At 37.3% G+C, this 15,023-nt stretch overlaps 1 protein-coding gene across 3 annotated transcripts in view; it reads left to right on the top strand.

Moving 5' to 3' along the window:
- LOC120483662 (uncharacterized) overlaps positions 1–15,023 on the top strand; it is a 22,266-nt gene extending 7,243 nt beyond the window's left edge. For all 3 annotated transcript variants that reach the window (XM_039678820.2, XM_089122714.1, XM_089122713.1), the window contains exons 2-9: positions 29–87; positions 1,202–1,222; positions 1,372–1,647; positions 3,188–3,490; positions 5,010–5,297; positions 5,409–5,587; positions 9,982–10,074; positions 11,397–15,023. In XM_039678820.2, the coding sequence (XP_039534754.2) occupies positions 29–87; positions 1,202–1,222; positions 1,372–1,647; positions 3,188–3,490; positions 5,010–5,297; positions 5,409–5,587; positions 9,982–10,074; positions 11,397–11,810 (1,633 nt within the window). In that variant the 3' untranslated portion in view covers positions 11,811–15,023. The remainder of the gene's footprint in view (positions 1–28; positions 88–1,201; positions 1,223–1,371; positions 1,648–3,187; positions 3,491–5,009; positions 5,298–5,408; positions 5,588–9,981; positions 10,075–11,396) is intronic.

The following is a 15,023-nucleotide window of genomic DNA, read 5'->3' as shown; positions in this document are numbered from 1 at the left end:
TGATTCCCAGTTGCATTTTTTTATACAGATTTCCAGCCAAAATGATCATCACGTGTGTGGCAGTCATTTGTACCCTCCTGAGCTCAGGTAACTGATTGAAAACCTCTATAGTACACATTTCTGAAGGAAGTATAAAAAATAAATGTTGCTACAACAAATACTAGGCTTAGCTTTTAATCTGCAACGGCTTTATTTTACAAGGGCAACATTTGCAGAATCATTTATCATAAGATGCTGGACTGAAAGTGCACAGTTGGCGGTTTGACACGGCAGCATTCCTAATAGTGCTTTCATATTGTTCGTGCTGCAGAGAAGGGAAACTCTTTTCTCAGATAGGTGTATTTTTATCGTCAGCAAAAAGGCATATATTTTTAGAGCATGTATATTCAGGCCATTGGCTTTTAAAAGCATGAAATACTTGAATACTAGGCTCATTTAACCACTCCCCCAGAGTTAAACAGTTGAGTTCTACTATTTTCAAATCAATTCAACCGATTTTCTGATATTTAGAAGAATGAGTGAGTTTCTGGTCTCATTGACTTCCATATAGTATATATTTTTTTCCTACTATGGAAGTCAATGAGACCAGAAACGGTCTGGTTACAGATATTCTTCTAAATATGAGAAAATCGACTGAATGGATTCGAAAAGGTAGAACTCAACTGTTTAACTCTGAGGGAGTTGTAAAAAGTGGAGTATCCCTTTAAGATTTTGTTAATATTTAAGATTTACATACATTTACATTAGGAGAGAGAGACTTTGTCTCCTTGTTATTATCCTTCATAACTGCTGATTTCAGTTCAAAGTGATTTTGATTTTGTTGAGGGCATAAGGGCAAATTCATTGCTATTTTGCAGTAGTTATACTGTAGATAAGCTAAATTTGATCTAATAGAAATTTGATCTGTCACCTGAGCAAATATATACTCTCATTTTACCAGTGGCATTCTGAACCGTTTAGTTTACCTCTATTTGCAGCTGAATATAAGCAATTATTAAACACCTGCATTCATTAAAATTAAAACGGAGTGAAAAAGATGTTAAAATTATAATTTTATATTTTGAATACCTTCAATACAACAGTGACTCTGTAGTGACTCAATAAAATGTATTGTATAAATGAAGACAACACTTAGATATTTGGAATAGAAATGGCTTGTCTGCCTTGATTATACTTACCTTTTTTCTCTCTCTTTTTTCAGCTTGCTCATCAACCATTAAAGGTAATGATTCTGAGATTATTATAGGTCTAATAAGCAATTTACTAAGGGCCGATCCTCTATCTCCTATATATAAATTTGGTTTTTAATATATGTTTCTCAATTTTCTGTAGTTGAGTGTCTGACTTTCTGTCTTTATTGTCACTATGCAGCTAAAGATGAACACCACACAGCTTTCTTTGGAGAGGATGTTCATATTCCCGTGACGGCTTTAGACACATCAGAGGTGGTGTTCAAGCCGAGGGTGGAGCCGTTGTTGGAGCGGGTTCTCCTGCGGAACGGGACAATTCTGGATAACAGAGCCAAACTGAACATTCACATCAGCCATTTGATCCTGGAGGATGTGGGCGAGGAGGATGAGGGCACGTACGTGGTGAAGAATTCTGCGGCCCCAGCTGATGTCAGACGAATCATTCTCGTTGTTAGAGGTAAAACTTATAAAACCACTTAAATAAGTTCTTCCTCTGTTGGTTATTTGATAGATGACAGGAAAAGATTCAATAAGCAAAATGCCTTTTTAAATGATGAAAAGCTATGGTCACTACGTAAAAAAAAAACCAGCAAATCCCCATATTAGAATGATTTCTGAAGGATCATGTGACACTGATGACTGGTGTTAATGATGCTGAAAATTCAGCTTTGATCACACAAATAAATTGCATTTTCTATGTATAAAATGTAATCTATAAAACTGTATATATCTAAATATACACTCACCTAAAAGATTATTATGAACACCATACTAATACTGTGTTTGACCCCCTTTCGCCTTCAGAACTGCCTTAATTCTTCGTGGCATTGATTCAACAAGGTGCTGAAAGCATTCTTTACAAATGTTGGTCCATATTGATAGGATACCATCTTGATGGAGATTTGTGGGATGCACATCCAGGGCACGAAGCTCCCGTTCCACCACATCCCAAAGATGCTCTATTGCGTTGAGATCTGGTGACTGTGGGGGCCATTTTAGTACAGTGAACTCAAATGATTCAAGTTTTGTGACATGGTGCATTATCCTGCTGGAAGTAGCCATCAGAGGATGGGTACATGGTGGCCATAAAGGGATGGACATGGTCAGAAACAATGCTCAGGTAGGCCGTGGCATTTAAACGATGCCCAATTGGCACTAAGGGGCCTAAAGTGTGCCAAGAAAACATCCCCCACACCATTACACCACCACCACCAGCCTGCACAGTGGTAACAAGGCATGATGGATCCATGTTCTCATTCTGTTTACACCAAATTCTGACTCTACCATCTGAATGTCTCGACAGAAATCGAGACTCATCAGACCAGGCAACATTTTTCCTGTCTTCAACTCTCCAATTTTGGTGAGCTCTTGCAAATTGTAGCCTCTTTTTCCTATTTGTAGTGGAAATGAGTGGTACCCTTCTGCTGTTGTAGCCCATCCGCCTCAAGGTTGTGCGTGTTGTGGCTTCACAAATGCTTTGCTGCATACCTCGGTTGTAACGAGTGGTTGTTTCAGTCAAAGTTGCTCTTCTATCAGCTTAGATCTGTCGGCCCATTCTCCTCTGACCTCTAGCGTCAACAAGGCATTTTCGCCCACAGGACTGCCACATATTGGATGTTTTTCCCTTTTCACACCATTCTTTGTTAACCCTAGAAATGGTTGTGCGTGAAAATCCCAGTAACTGAGCAGATTGTGAAATACTCAGACCGGCCCGTCTGGCACCAACAACCATTCCATGCTCAAAATTGCGTAAATCACCTTTCTTTCCCATTCTGACATTCAGTTTGGAGTTCAGGAGATTGTCTTGACCAGGACCACACCCCTAAATGCATTGAAGCAACTGCCATGTGATTGGTCGATTAGATAATTGCATTAATGAGAAATTAAACAGGTGTTCCTAATCCATTAGGTGAGTGTACTTACCTTTTTTCAGTGTGTATTCAAAAAGAATGTCCTCATAGGTGTGTTGATGTATTTCAGTTCTGTTGTTCTTCTAGACTGTGCACTTGAGACTGTGGTGAAATATGGAGACACGTATCATATCCCGATCAACCCTGCGATCGGTCCGTACACTCTGGAGTTCAGGCCTGGAGCTCTGACTCCAGTTAACCAGACCACTGAGGAACTACCTGTGATTCTCCTCAACCAGACCAGCTTCCCCACGGAAATGTACGAGAGCCGCCTCACCATGGGCGAGAAGAGGGTCAACCTCCATCTGGTTACAGGGGCCGATGAGGGCAGCTACACCATCGTGGACAGGGATGAAAAAGTCCGACTGAGGGCCTGTCTCAACGTGAAAGGTGCAAAATCAATGTTTGTGTGAGAATTATATGAGGAGACAGTTTCAGCGCTTGATAAAAGAGAAAGCCTTACATGTGTCAAAGCCTTAAAATAGTGTAAAAGTACAAAGAGGGAAGTGTAAGAGGAAGATAAGGAAGGAGAGAATAAAGGAGCACAAAATAGGACATGTAAGCACAAAAGACTCTAGACTATCAGTATTCATTTTGGTGCACATTGCAGCTTATTCTTAAAACAGTTTTTGGCAGGATGAATCCAAAGTCATCTCTAAAAACAAAGCTGGATGGACAGAAATGCCGTACTAGCACAAAGATGGTGATATTAGTTCTGGCATGCTATTTTTGCTCTAATCTAAATATCACTTGAGTCTTACAAATGAAAGTAAAACATCATTTAACCCTCAGGTGCTCTTCGTTTCGGAGTCACACTTGTTATCTTCCCGGTCAAAAGTGACCGGACACCTAAAAATGAAACTTTCTCCATCCCAGTAAAACCAATGCAATTTATTTTTGTTCTATAATATTTATTCTTTTTAATTTAGTATTTTGAGACAATTTAATTGAATTTATTAATATTTATGCAATATTTATGGTTTATTTTTGCCATGGAAAAATATATATATTTTTCTATATGTATATTATTTTTTTCAAAAAAATATTAATGCAGTATTTTAGTTTAATATAGAGTCTAGGCCTTCAAAAAAAAATATTTTTGAAGAAAATTAGCACCATCTGGTTACAGTATAGAGAAAAAGCATAGAATCATGGTGTAACCACTAGATGGCATGTACAGCTCTCTATGGAGAGCCATGTGAATTCCCCAGCTGTTTATAAACACTTTTTTTTTTTTTTTTGGATTTGTGGATTTGTATATATAGTTGAAACAATCTCAAAAACTATTTCTTATTTTTAAAAAAAATGACAAAAAACAAATATTCACAATTTTTTTTTCTTTTTTTTTTTTTTACAATTTCCCATTCATTTCCTATGGGGTCATTTTTGACCAAAGACCACAAGTGTGACTATTTTTTTTAAGACCACTTAGCATGCTCAGATCATGACCTCAATTTTTTGATGTGTTCACATACATAATGCCATAAAAGTCACCAAGTTTCGTAACATTCCGATGAAGCTGTGATTTTTAAAAATTCAAAACAGAAAATTTTTCGGTCAGAAATGACCGAAGAGCACCTGAGGGTTAATTTAGTCATAGAAGGAATAAAATATTTTGCCACTTTGCATTACTATTACTTTTATCATTTTTAACATAGATAATGGTTGTTCTTTGGCATGAGATGATAAAGGACATAAAAAAAACTTTATCTACAATATTTAATCGAAAATATTGATTTACTTATACTTTTATTTATTTACTTTAATTACATGTATCATTACCAACACTATTTTTAATAATGCTATTATTTTTATTAATCAAAAAATTCTGATTATATTCTGAGATCTTTTCAGGTACATAGAAATTTGTTTCTAATCAGTATTTTGAATCTGAGCTATCATTTCACAGATCATCAGATCTTTGACCACTTGAACTATGGTGAAACCTTGAAGATCAAGCTTCACGTGGACCACACCAAAGTCAAAATGGTCTACATCCCGGACTCTGACCACAAACAACGACTCATCATGGACCAGGGAGAGCTGATGGTGTCTGTTGAGTCTATTTTTGATGGTCGCGCGTCTGTGGAAGGATCCGTGTTCTACTTGAAGAAGGTCAAAGCCAGTGACATGGGTGTCTTTCGAGTGATGGACTCCTCAGGCTTCCGTATAGCTGACGTCTACCTTAACGTGGAGCGTGAGTAGAGAATTTGAGAACGTACTGTTAATTGTGTTTGGATCGGATTTTAAGAACTGACAAATTGAGGTCTATTTCCTGTACCCATGATCCTCTCCTCTCCCATAACAGCCTATAAGCTGCCACCACTCTATGTGGCGATCATCTCGTTGGTGTCTCTGCTGGCGTTCCTGCTGTTGGTGTGTCTGCTGTCCTGTCTGATCAATGTTCACCGCCGGGCAGAAAGAGCACGTAAGCTCTCCCTAATCGCTCAGCAGGCGGGCAAGGGGGACGGTGATGCTTTCAGACAGGTAAAACCAAACAACTTCAGACACCCCAGACGTATAATAATATTTACTTTAAACACAATTCAATAAAAACACATATATTTTGGATGCTGCTCCTCTAGATTTGGACAGTATATTATATTAAAGGTCGCAAAATACTCTGTTGTTCAATCGCTTGAGGGCAGTAAAAAATGTTTAAAAATATATATCAAGAGTGAGAGTAAAGACTTTGTTACAAAAATCCATTTCAAAGTTATTTTTATTCATCAGAGAATCCTGAAAAAAATCAGTTTCCACGAAGCACATTGATAATAATATCAGATAATATACTGTATATATACTTTTATGCTTCCGCTCCTCCGTGAGAGATACATGACGGCGCGTCATCCTGCTCGCCACACAGTTATCTTAAATGGTAGTAATATTTCAAATACAGTTTTTACTGTATTTTACTGTAAATGCAGCATTGGTAAGCATTGGCAAGCAAAAACATTAAAAAGTCTTCCCGACATCCAAAAGTTTTTAACGTAACTGTACGTTGGATTATTCAACATAAAATGATAATTAAATCAGTTTCAACAAATGTGATTGAACAAAAATAAAAGTCTCTATTGTCTTTTGTCTATCCCTTTTAACTATTTATTATTTGTATATGATTATATTGACTATTACTAGTAGTAGTAATAGTCAAAATAATCATATTTGCAATTAATTTGTGAGTAATTTGCAGTTTGCTTTTACCCTGTTTTTAGCGTATGAGACAAAACCTCCTGTAGCATGTCGCTGTAGCTTTAAGAAAACATCTCCTGTTGTTTCAAGCCCATAAAAAAACCTTGCAAACTCATCTCTTTTCCAACAACAAAACAATCCAATCTTGGCAGTCTAATCTATTATCACCCATCAGTCAATACAAATATAATCTGTCTGTTTGTCTGTGGAGTGTAAAGTGAGATTGAATGTGTGTATTTCTCCCAAACACATTTATTTGAAAGCGGTTTTGTGGTGGTTAGCTTAACACTCCATTTCTCCCCCCCTAAAGGATCATCTGACGGAGTCCCTGCTGGGTGAGAGAGCTTTGCGTTCGGTGTCGTATTTTCTTATATTGCTAAATTGATGAATCTGTATTGGTGTTGTGGTAGCGCAATAGGAGTCCCAAAAGCCTTTCTGTCACTCTTAGTGACTGTGTACTTGTCCATTATTCCATTATTCAGATCTCCTGAGATGAGTAACTTCAGGTGTATTGCACTGATCCTAATTTGAACTCTTAATATAAATAGGTATAAAGGTAAATACACCTGTGTGTTAAAGCTTCTGCCGTGCTTAAACACACATGCACATATGCAATATATATGGAGAGGTAAATATGAATCTATGTGTATGTGTGTATATGTGTGCTGACTTCTGTTTATATGCTGCTGTGTGAGTGTGTAATTATGGTTGGCAGTGATTAATGGAGTCACTTAACATTTTAATTATGTCCTGTTCATATTGAATTACTCTGGACATTGTTGCAGATTTTGTAGTTGTTAACCATTTTTCCTCTCACATTTGATATTTTTAGCTTTGCAAATTAGATGCAGAACAGAAATAAGGCTATGCTCAGAATAGAATACCAGCATACTGTATACTACACAGTATATACTTTTTACATTTTATTTTACATTTAAACTCCATATTTACGTGACACGTAAAAACAATGTAGCGTTCTACTGGAAAATAAAAACATTTACTTTGCACTTATTTTTTTGTCAAATTTGGTTTAAAGTCATCCTGTAGTCAATACTTTTATCCCTTTTTTAACTTTTTTTTTTTCCGTGAAAAAAATTTCTTAATGCCAAAAAATAGCTTAAAGGGATAGTTCACTTTGAAATTAATTTTTGGTATATTTTAGCTTACCTCAAGGGCATCCAAGAAGTAGGTGTCTTTCTTTCCAGTAGTTTCAATTTTGATATTTTTAGGTCAAACCGTTGTTGTCTGTCAGTCATATAATGGAGGTCTATGGTCACCACCTCAAAGAGCATGCACAGAGAAGTCCAAATTAAACATGATTTAATGACTCGTAAATGTAAGTACACATTGATGGCGAAAGACACGAAAAAAGCAGTTTGTGTGAGAAAACGAACAGTATTTATATCATTTTTACCTATTGTAACCTCATGATCTGAGGGTGCGGACGCTTCAGTCTGCGCAAGCGCTGGAAATCACCGGAAGTTATCTAAATATGGTTGTGAAAAAAATCAACGATGTCTGTTGATGTATCGAAATCGTCTTCCATTGCGATTTCATGTATATCTAAACATGTTTAGATCTTCACAGTTAAAGGTAACACTTCCGAAATCTCTGTGTAAATAATGAGTACACGCGCGAGAGACCGATCACTTGGACGTGACTGTGATTAAGAGGTAAAAACGATATAAATACTGTTCGTTTTCTCACACAAACCACTTGTTTCGTGTCTTAGGCCATCAATGTGTACTTACATTTATGAGTCATTAAATCATGTTTAATTTGGACTTCTCTGTGCATGCTCTTTGGGGTGGTGACCATAGACCTGCATTATATGACTGACACGAACAGTTTGACCTAAAAATATCAAAATTGAAACTACTGCGGTAACAAAGACACCAACATCTTGGATGCCCTTGAGGTAATCTAAAAATTCATTTTTAAAGTGAACTATCCCTTTAAATGTAACTCTACACCCAATGACAAGCGTATAAACAACATTAAAAACTAGATTTTCACCACAGAGGGACTTTAAAAACGCTAGACCAATCAAATTATTATTATTTGAAGTGAAATTTTGCATGCTTCACACTAGATTTGCTACAATAACCTAATTTTCACAAACGCATTTAAACGTGCCGTATATCCGCGGTTATAAAATGTGGGAAAATATTTGTTGCGCAATAACGCACAATGCTTGATTTCAAACTACATATTATTTGTTTATTTTTAACTGAAAGTTCAATCAGGTTAAAATTGTGTGTTGTTCACCAAACCCCATCCGATTCACGTGTTCAGTCATTCTCATAATGGTCTTTGTCAACGATTCCTTTGCTGTGTTCGGTTTACTGTATTAATATTTTACACACTTAATTAAGTATGTATGTTGTGTAACCAGATAAGCTACAGACTTTTGTTCTGGCCTTAGTTCGAACAACAGTTCCTGTCAAGGTAACGTATGCTGTAATTTTGATACGTCTGTAAAAAACATTTGGCTGTCAATGCGTTCATTTAATTTACCATTAGTAGCAAACTCTTCATTAGGCGACTATAAGGCTATTCTTTTCGTTAGGCTGTTGCTATGGAAACATTTTCCTCTTTTAATTGGTATCAAATTTCACACTGCTATCGCCCCTTACCATGGCAAGCATTCTGCACACAAAATACAAAATCCTGTAGAGTAATAGTATGCTAGTATGCTATTCTGAATATAGTCACTAGACTCCAGCAATTAATCATTTGCCAGCCTAGTGAAATTCATATTGTCTATGTGTTTGTCTGTGACATCATTGTGTTCACCCTCAAATTATGGGTTATTGTGCCTCAGGGTTTTTACAATATGATCATACTGTATATATTTTGTGACTCTGTGAAGGGCCAAATACAGAAGAGTTGCTTTAAACAGAAATTATTTAGATATATTTGCCCTTCGCTTCATCCAGTTTTCACAATGTTACAGTATACAGTATATTCTATTTCCAACAACCCTAATGTGTGTGCAGAATATTTATTCTGGATCTGCTGATTTCTCAGGCTGTTTTCACACTTGGTGTGATTTGGTTGTTCTGAACCTGAATTCATTTCCACCCCCTTGCCTTCACATAACATTTCAACATTTCATTATTTTGCTCCAAACTGTGATACGTTTTCATCACCAGCTCGATGTGATAACCAACAGCAGCTGTCTGCCACTCTAGCCAGATAACAGCTCAGGAAGAGCCAAAATAGAAAGCTAAATTCAATATTTATTGTTGTATTCATATTTTAGTCCCTTTGATTTTCACTAGCAGATTTTAACGTCACTTGGGCCTGTCATGGCAAGAGAAGCAAAGAATGCAAGATACTTGCCAGAGGCAATTCCTACAGGCAAACAGGAATGACTGATTCATTATAAGATGCAGGTAAATTGGGCCACTTTTTGGACTGTCAAAAAGTGACAATTCACTTCACTATATCAATAGCAGTTCACTTCTAGAAACATATCTTCCATACCGTCCATCATACTCCCATTTTCAAGTAGATTTGTGAAGGAACACGTTTTCACACCCAACAAACCAAACTTGCCTTTAATGGACTCTGGTTCGAACCACAAGCTCTAGTGTGAAAAAGCCCTTGCTATGATGTGATATTTTTTGTGGGAGCACCAACAGCAGAGTGTGATTATTTTTGACATGTGTATATATGTTTTTCAGGTGGTTCATGAAGTTTATACTAGATTCACAGAGGAGTCCACTGCGCAGTCCACATGGGAGAACGCCACTGAGAGCACAGAAGTTGAGATCAAAGTAGGTGATATATATATATATGATGATGAGCCAACATGATCTTAAAGGGATAGTTCACCTAAAAATTAAAATTCTGTCATCATTTGCTCACCCTCATGTTGTCCCAAATCAGGATTATTATTGTTAACTAAAATGTATCTTAAACTATAAAAAAATGTTTAAGTAAAATATAAATATTAGAAGAACTTAAACTAAATGAAAATTAGAATTACTAATTTCTCTACTAATTAACTACTGTCTGTAAATGAATGAAACTAAAACTGAAATAAAAACAAATGAAACCTGATTCTGAATAATATTTAGAACAAAATCGAATAACAATTACAAAAGCACATAACAAAATTACTGAAAATATAAAAATATATATAGTTCAGAACATTAATAAAACTATAGTAGGCAAGGCAAGTTTATTTATATAGCAGCACATTTCATAGTATAAAAATAATATAAAAATATTACTATAATGACAATCTTTCCATGGTAGTATTTAAAATATTTAAAGAATTGTTATGCAGCTTGTACAACAACTTGCTCATAGTTTAGACCTAAACAATTTTGTAGCCCTCAAACCGTATTCACTTTATAGCCCTTAATCCTGTAATTGTGGACAAATGTGGGCACAGAGGACTCAGATGTGATCCTTATTTTTATTTATTATACATTTTATATTACTGTCTTCGATAAAGTTTTGTCTATCCATTTATGGTGGGTTTTTTTTATTTTGGGGGTATTTTTGAAATTATTTACTTCAAAAAGTAGGCTACCATATTTTCTATGTAAATTATGCTTATATTTATGTTTTATTTTATTTTTTATTTTTTAACTACATTAAAATATCATTCCAATAAGTTCTTAGAGCTAAAACCTAAAGATGAAGTGACTTTGCTGTCACCTGGTGTCTTATTTTGGCTGATTTTAGAATGCTCTAAATTACAGTTTTTCCCATTCATTTCAATGGGTGCCTATTTTTGATCCAAATACAAGATTAAGGAGGGTTTTTTTTCACCCATTAAACATGGTAGAATTGAGTCAAAAAAAAAAAAATGTGTGTGTCAGTGTTCAGGAGGCAAACTTAGGAAAAGTGGCCAAGTCTTGTACCGCTCAGATCAAGGGAAGTATTTTTTTAAAATAAATCAAAACTATTTTGCCCACATTTGTCCAGAATACAGTTTTAGGGCTACAAAAAAAAAACAGCTACAAAAAAAAAGACAGAATTTTCATTTTAGAAAAACTTTTTCTTGTTTGTTTTTTTCTACGACTACCGTATTTGAATAGTTCATTCATCTCACAGTTCTGCGTTTCTCGTTTACCTTCACTTTTAGGGTCTTGAGGTATCAAAACCAGGTCAGTACCACGCCCTCCAATCTGAAAAGAACTTCTTGGATATGAACGACTCAGGCGTGGAGTTCACCTCGTCTGCGCTTCCTCTGGACAGTGACACAGACGTCCCCGACAATCTCACCTCTCACAAGCTCTTGCTTGAGCCTGACACTCTCGCTGGCGTCCCCCCGACCATTTCTGAGGGCGACCATAGTGCCACTCGCACCCCTGATTCCATTCTGAGCGCCAGCCCTGTTGTCCCGCCCAAATCTGGGGCTCAGATAGATGGCGACTTGATCGGCACAACCACGCCTGAGGAAATGGCGAATGAGTTGGGTGCAAAGACGAGCAAAGATGCTTCGCCACATTCTGAGAAAGCCACTACATTGGATCCAACTAATGGAACCACAACCTGAGCAGTGTAAATGAAGTTACACCAACCAACATCTAGTATTACACAAGTGCAACCAATTTTCGTTCACAACATCTCAACATCTTACACCTTGCTTGGACTCATCTGATTCTTAACAAATGGTTTGTCGAAGAAGCAAAAATAGAAGAATAAATCAAGAGAAGACAGCACTTGCAAAAAAAAACAAACAAAAAAAAGAAAAAACGTTGAAGAACGGAAACAGTCCTGCACTATGCATGCATTTGAATTACTGAGGAGTTCTTAACTAGTTCAAAGCCAAGTGCTAGATTAGAGTGGCCATGTAGTGCATGTGAAGAAGAAAAAAACACATCACCTGTGAGTCTTGACCATACTTTTCTGTAACTTTATTTAGCCATGCCACTATCAAGAACCTTTACGAGAGTGTCAAACTTCCTGAAACTCCAAGGACGCTTCAAGCTACACCTGAAGTGGATTGTGAATGGGGATTTTACTCGCATATTTTTCAAGCGGTTCATCTACAAAATGCCAAACGAATATTTTTTGAGTCACTCATCAAGTTCATTTCAAGACCAACCTGAACGCATCTCACCGGTGAACACACTCTCCCAGCGAATCTCCTGGTGTGAATGCTCTCTTTCTGACCGTCTGCGGTCACCTCCAGCTTTGAAGTGCTGTGCTGATAATCCCTGCCAATGGTAAACTAAACACCTTGATGAATCAGGTCCGTGGATGACAGGTATCTTATACGGGGGCTTAACGCTGTAAATGGGATCAGCTGTGGTGGAGGGTTTTGGCCCTGGTTCAGAGGAACTCCGCTGAAGAAACGGCTTGTCTCAGCAGTTTGAGGTGCTGACTCCGCTGGGGTTTTCTCCACAACTGGGCCTTTCCGGTGATCTCTTTTCTTGGGCGTCTCATGTGTTCCTTTATTCTCTCTCATTTGAATATATTTTAGTCGCGCTGAGCTTTGTAAGACTTGCAGAAATTTGCTTTAGAATCACATACATTGACATTTATGCATGAAGAATGATTCGCAATGAACTTAGTGAGATGACTGAGTGTAGGGGGAACTGAGAACAGGAAAATGTATATTCATACCATCTAATATGGTTTTATAATGTAGGTTTGAATCATTTCTTTTTGAAGCATTTCTGTCAGTTCACTTGAATCGGCATATAAAGCCGCGTTACCACGTCAATTACTAGGAACTATTTGTCCGAGGAACTTTTTCCGTAGGAACTTTTTTTTGCCCGGGCTGGGTAGGAAGATGTAGTGACGTTGAACTGCGTGCGACTGCTCCTCCCAGTCTGCGCGTTTGTTTTGAGATTCAAGCTGTGCTGCTTTTGTGTGCGATTGGTTAACTAACAAGGTCATTAACGAAATGGCAGAAAAGAAACGAGCACCCAAAGCAAAAGCGTATTCAGAAAGCTGGTAATGCTAGATATAAAAGTAGACACTTTTTACCCGGGACTTCATTTAGACCCTGATTCCTGCAGTGTCAACACACCGAGTACCACCCCAAAGTTCCTACCCAGCAAACAAATTTAGGTTCTGGGAAAGTTTTTGGTTCCCAGAACGTTCCTAGAACTTTCCCTTAAGGTTAAGGGAACGTTCCCGGAACATTCTCCTTGCGTTATAAACATGGAACCTAAAAATAACCTACATGGAACGTTTCTATAACGTTCTTGTTTGGTTCCCAAAAAAATAACCTCATGGGATCATTCGGGAACGTTAGGGGAACATTCTGTGTTTGCTGGGTAGTTCCTGGGGAAAGTTCCTGCGGTGGAAACGCGGCTTAACACATCTAGCTGTAACATGTCAGTAAAACATTACCATTTCGCGTCGAATTATGGCCTTTTACAAAGTCTTGGATTTTTTTCTAGTAGAAGAGTCTACTAAATTTTTTTTTCATATTTAAATATCATATTTGACTTATATCTCTTCCCAGTTTGTCAGTAATGCTCTGTTTAGTCAGGCCCTGTTTACACGCAGATATTTCCCTGCGGATTGGGCTCTCGTTTACACCAAAACTCCGTTTTTATCAGAGAAAACGATTATTTCTAAAAACTCCGGCCAAAGTGGAGATTCCTGAAAACGCCGGTTATATGTTGTCGTGTGAACTGGGAGAAACGGCGTTTTAGGTTCTCTCTTGTCAATTCTGAGGATTCTGATTGGCTTGCATGGCTTTATCCTTCTCCCTACACTGCCGCCAATAGGTTTGGCATAGTTATGATGGCGCTCGACGGCGTATTTATTTATGCGAGTGTGTGAACGATGTTATTTTTGAAAACGGTGAGGGGGAAATATTAGTTTCGCTAAATACCCGGCTTTGTGTAAACGTGGCCTCACTCTCTCCTTCTGAAAAGCGCAGTGTGCTCTGATTGGTCGGCTGGACCAGTGTGTTGCGATTAGACAACTGCTTTGAGTGCGTTTCGAAAATGTTGCAGCCATTACCATAACTGCGAGTTTCAACACACTACAATTGCAACCCAATTTTTTACAATTATTTAAATGATAAACATTGTAACGTTTGCTCCCAGAAGAGAACTCAAGACTACACTCGAGGCGTTTCAGGAAGTTCAAAAACAGTGGATCTTACCGATACAGAGTCTGACTTTGTGCTTTGTAACTTGCAGACATTTCTCATGCACAAACAGCAACATGCTAAAATAGCTGAAAATGTAAAAAAAAAAAACACCATTATCACAAACTTCTATCACACACACATACTATCTGAACCTTCTTCATACCATACACTTATTGGCTTCGATGTGTCAATGCAGAACTATTTACTGAAAGGTTCTTGGGAAACCTAAATTGGCGGTTGCTGCGAAAATCGCCTTTTGGAAACTTTAAAAGTTTATTGTTATTATTCTCTTTCATTATTCTTCTCACAGCACTTGATTTTTAGGTTACCACTACTTGATTTTACTGGATAAATGTGTTTATACAGGTAAATGATAATGCAATATTAAAATGAGCTGTAGCTGGTGGGTGGAGTCTTACATCATGGGGCGTGGCTTAGTCTGTTGGTAAGATTGCTACCTCATGTTTTGATGTCATGACACACAGGGAAACTGGCAAAAAAAAGAGACACAGGGTGTCGAAAAAAGCACAATTAAGACTAAATCCTTGCAAAGATGCGAATTAAATTTGAACTTATGTAAATACAGTGGTTTGCAAAAAAAAAAAATGGTCGAATTAAATGTAAATATCCCTTTTTGCTTTGATTAAGGAA

This window comes from Pimephales promelas, chromosome 18 (genome assembly GCF_988280905.1).
Source record: "Pimephales promelas chromosome 18, fPimPro1.hap1.1, whole genome shotgun sequence".
Classification (NCBI taxonomy): Eukaryota; Metazoa; Chordata; class Actinopteri; order Cypriniformes; family Leuciscidae; genus Pimephales; species Pimephales promelas.
This window is presented reverse-complemented; position numbering and strand designations above follow the sequence as displayed.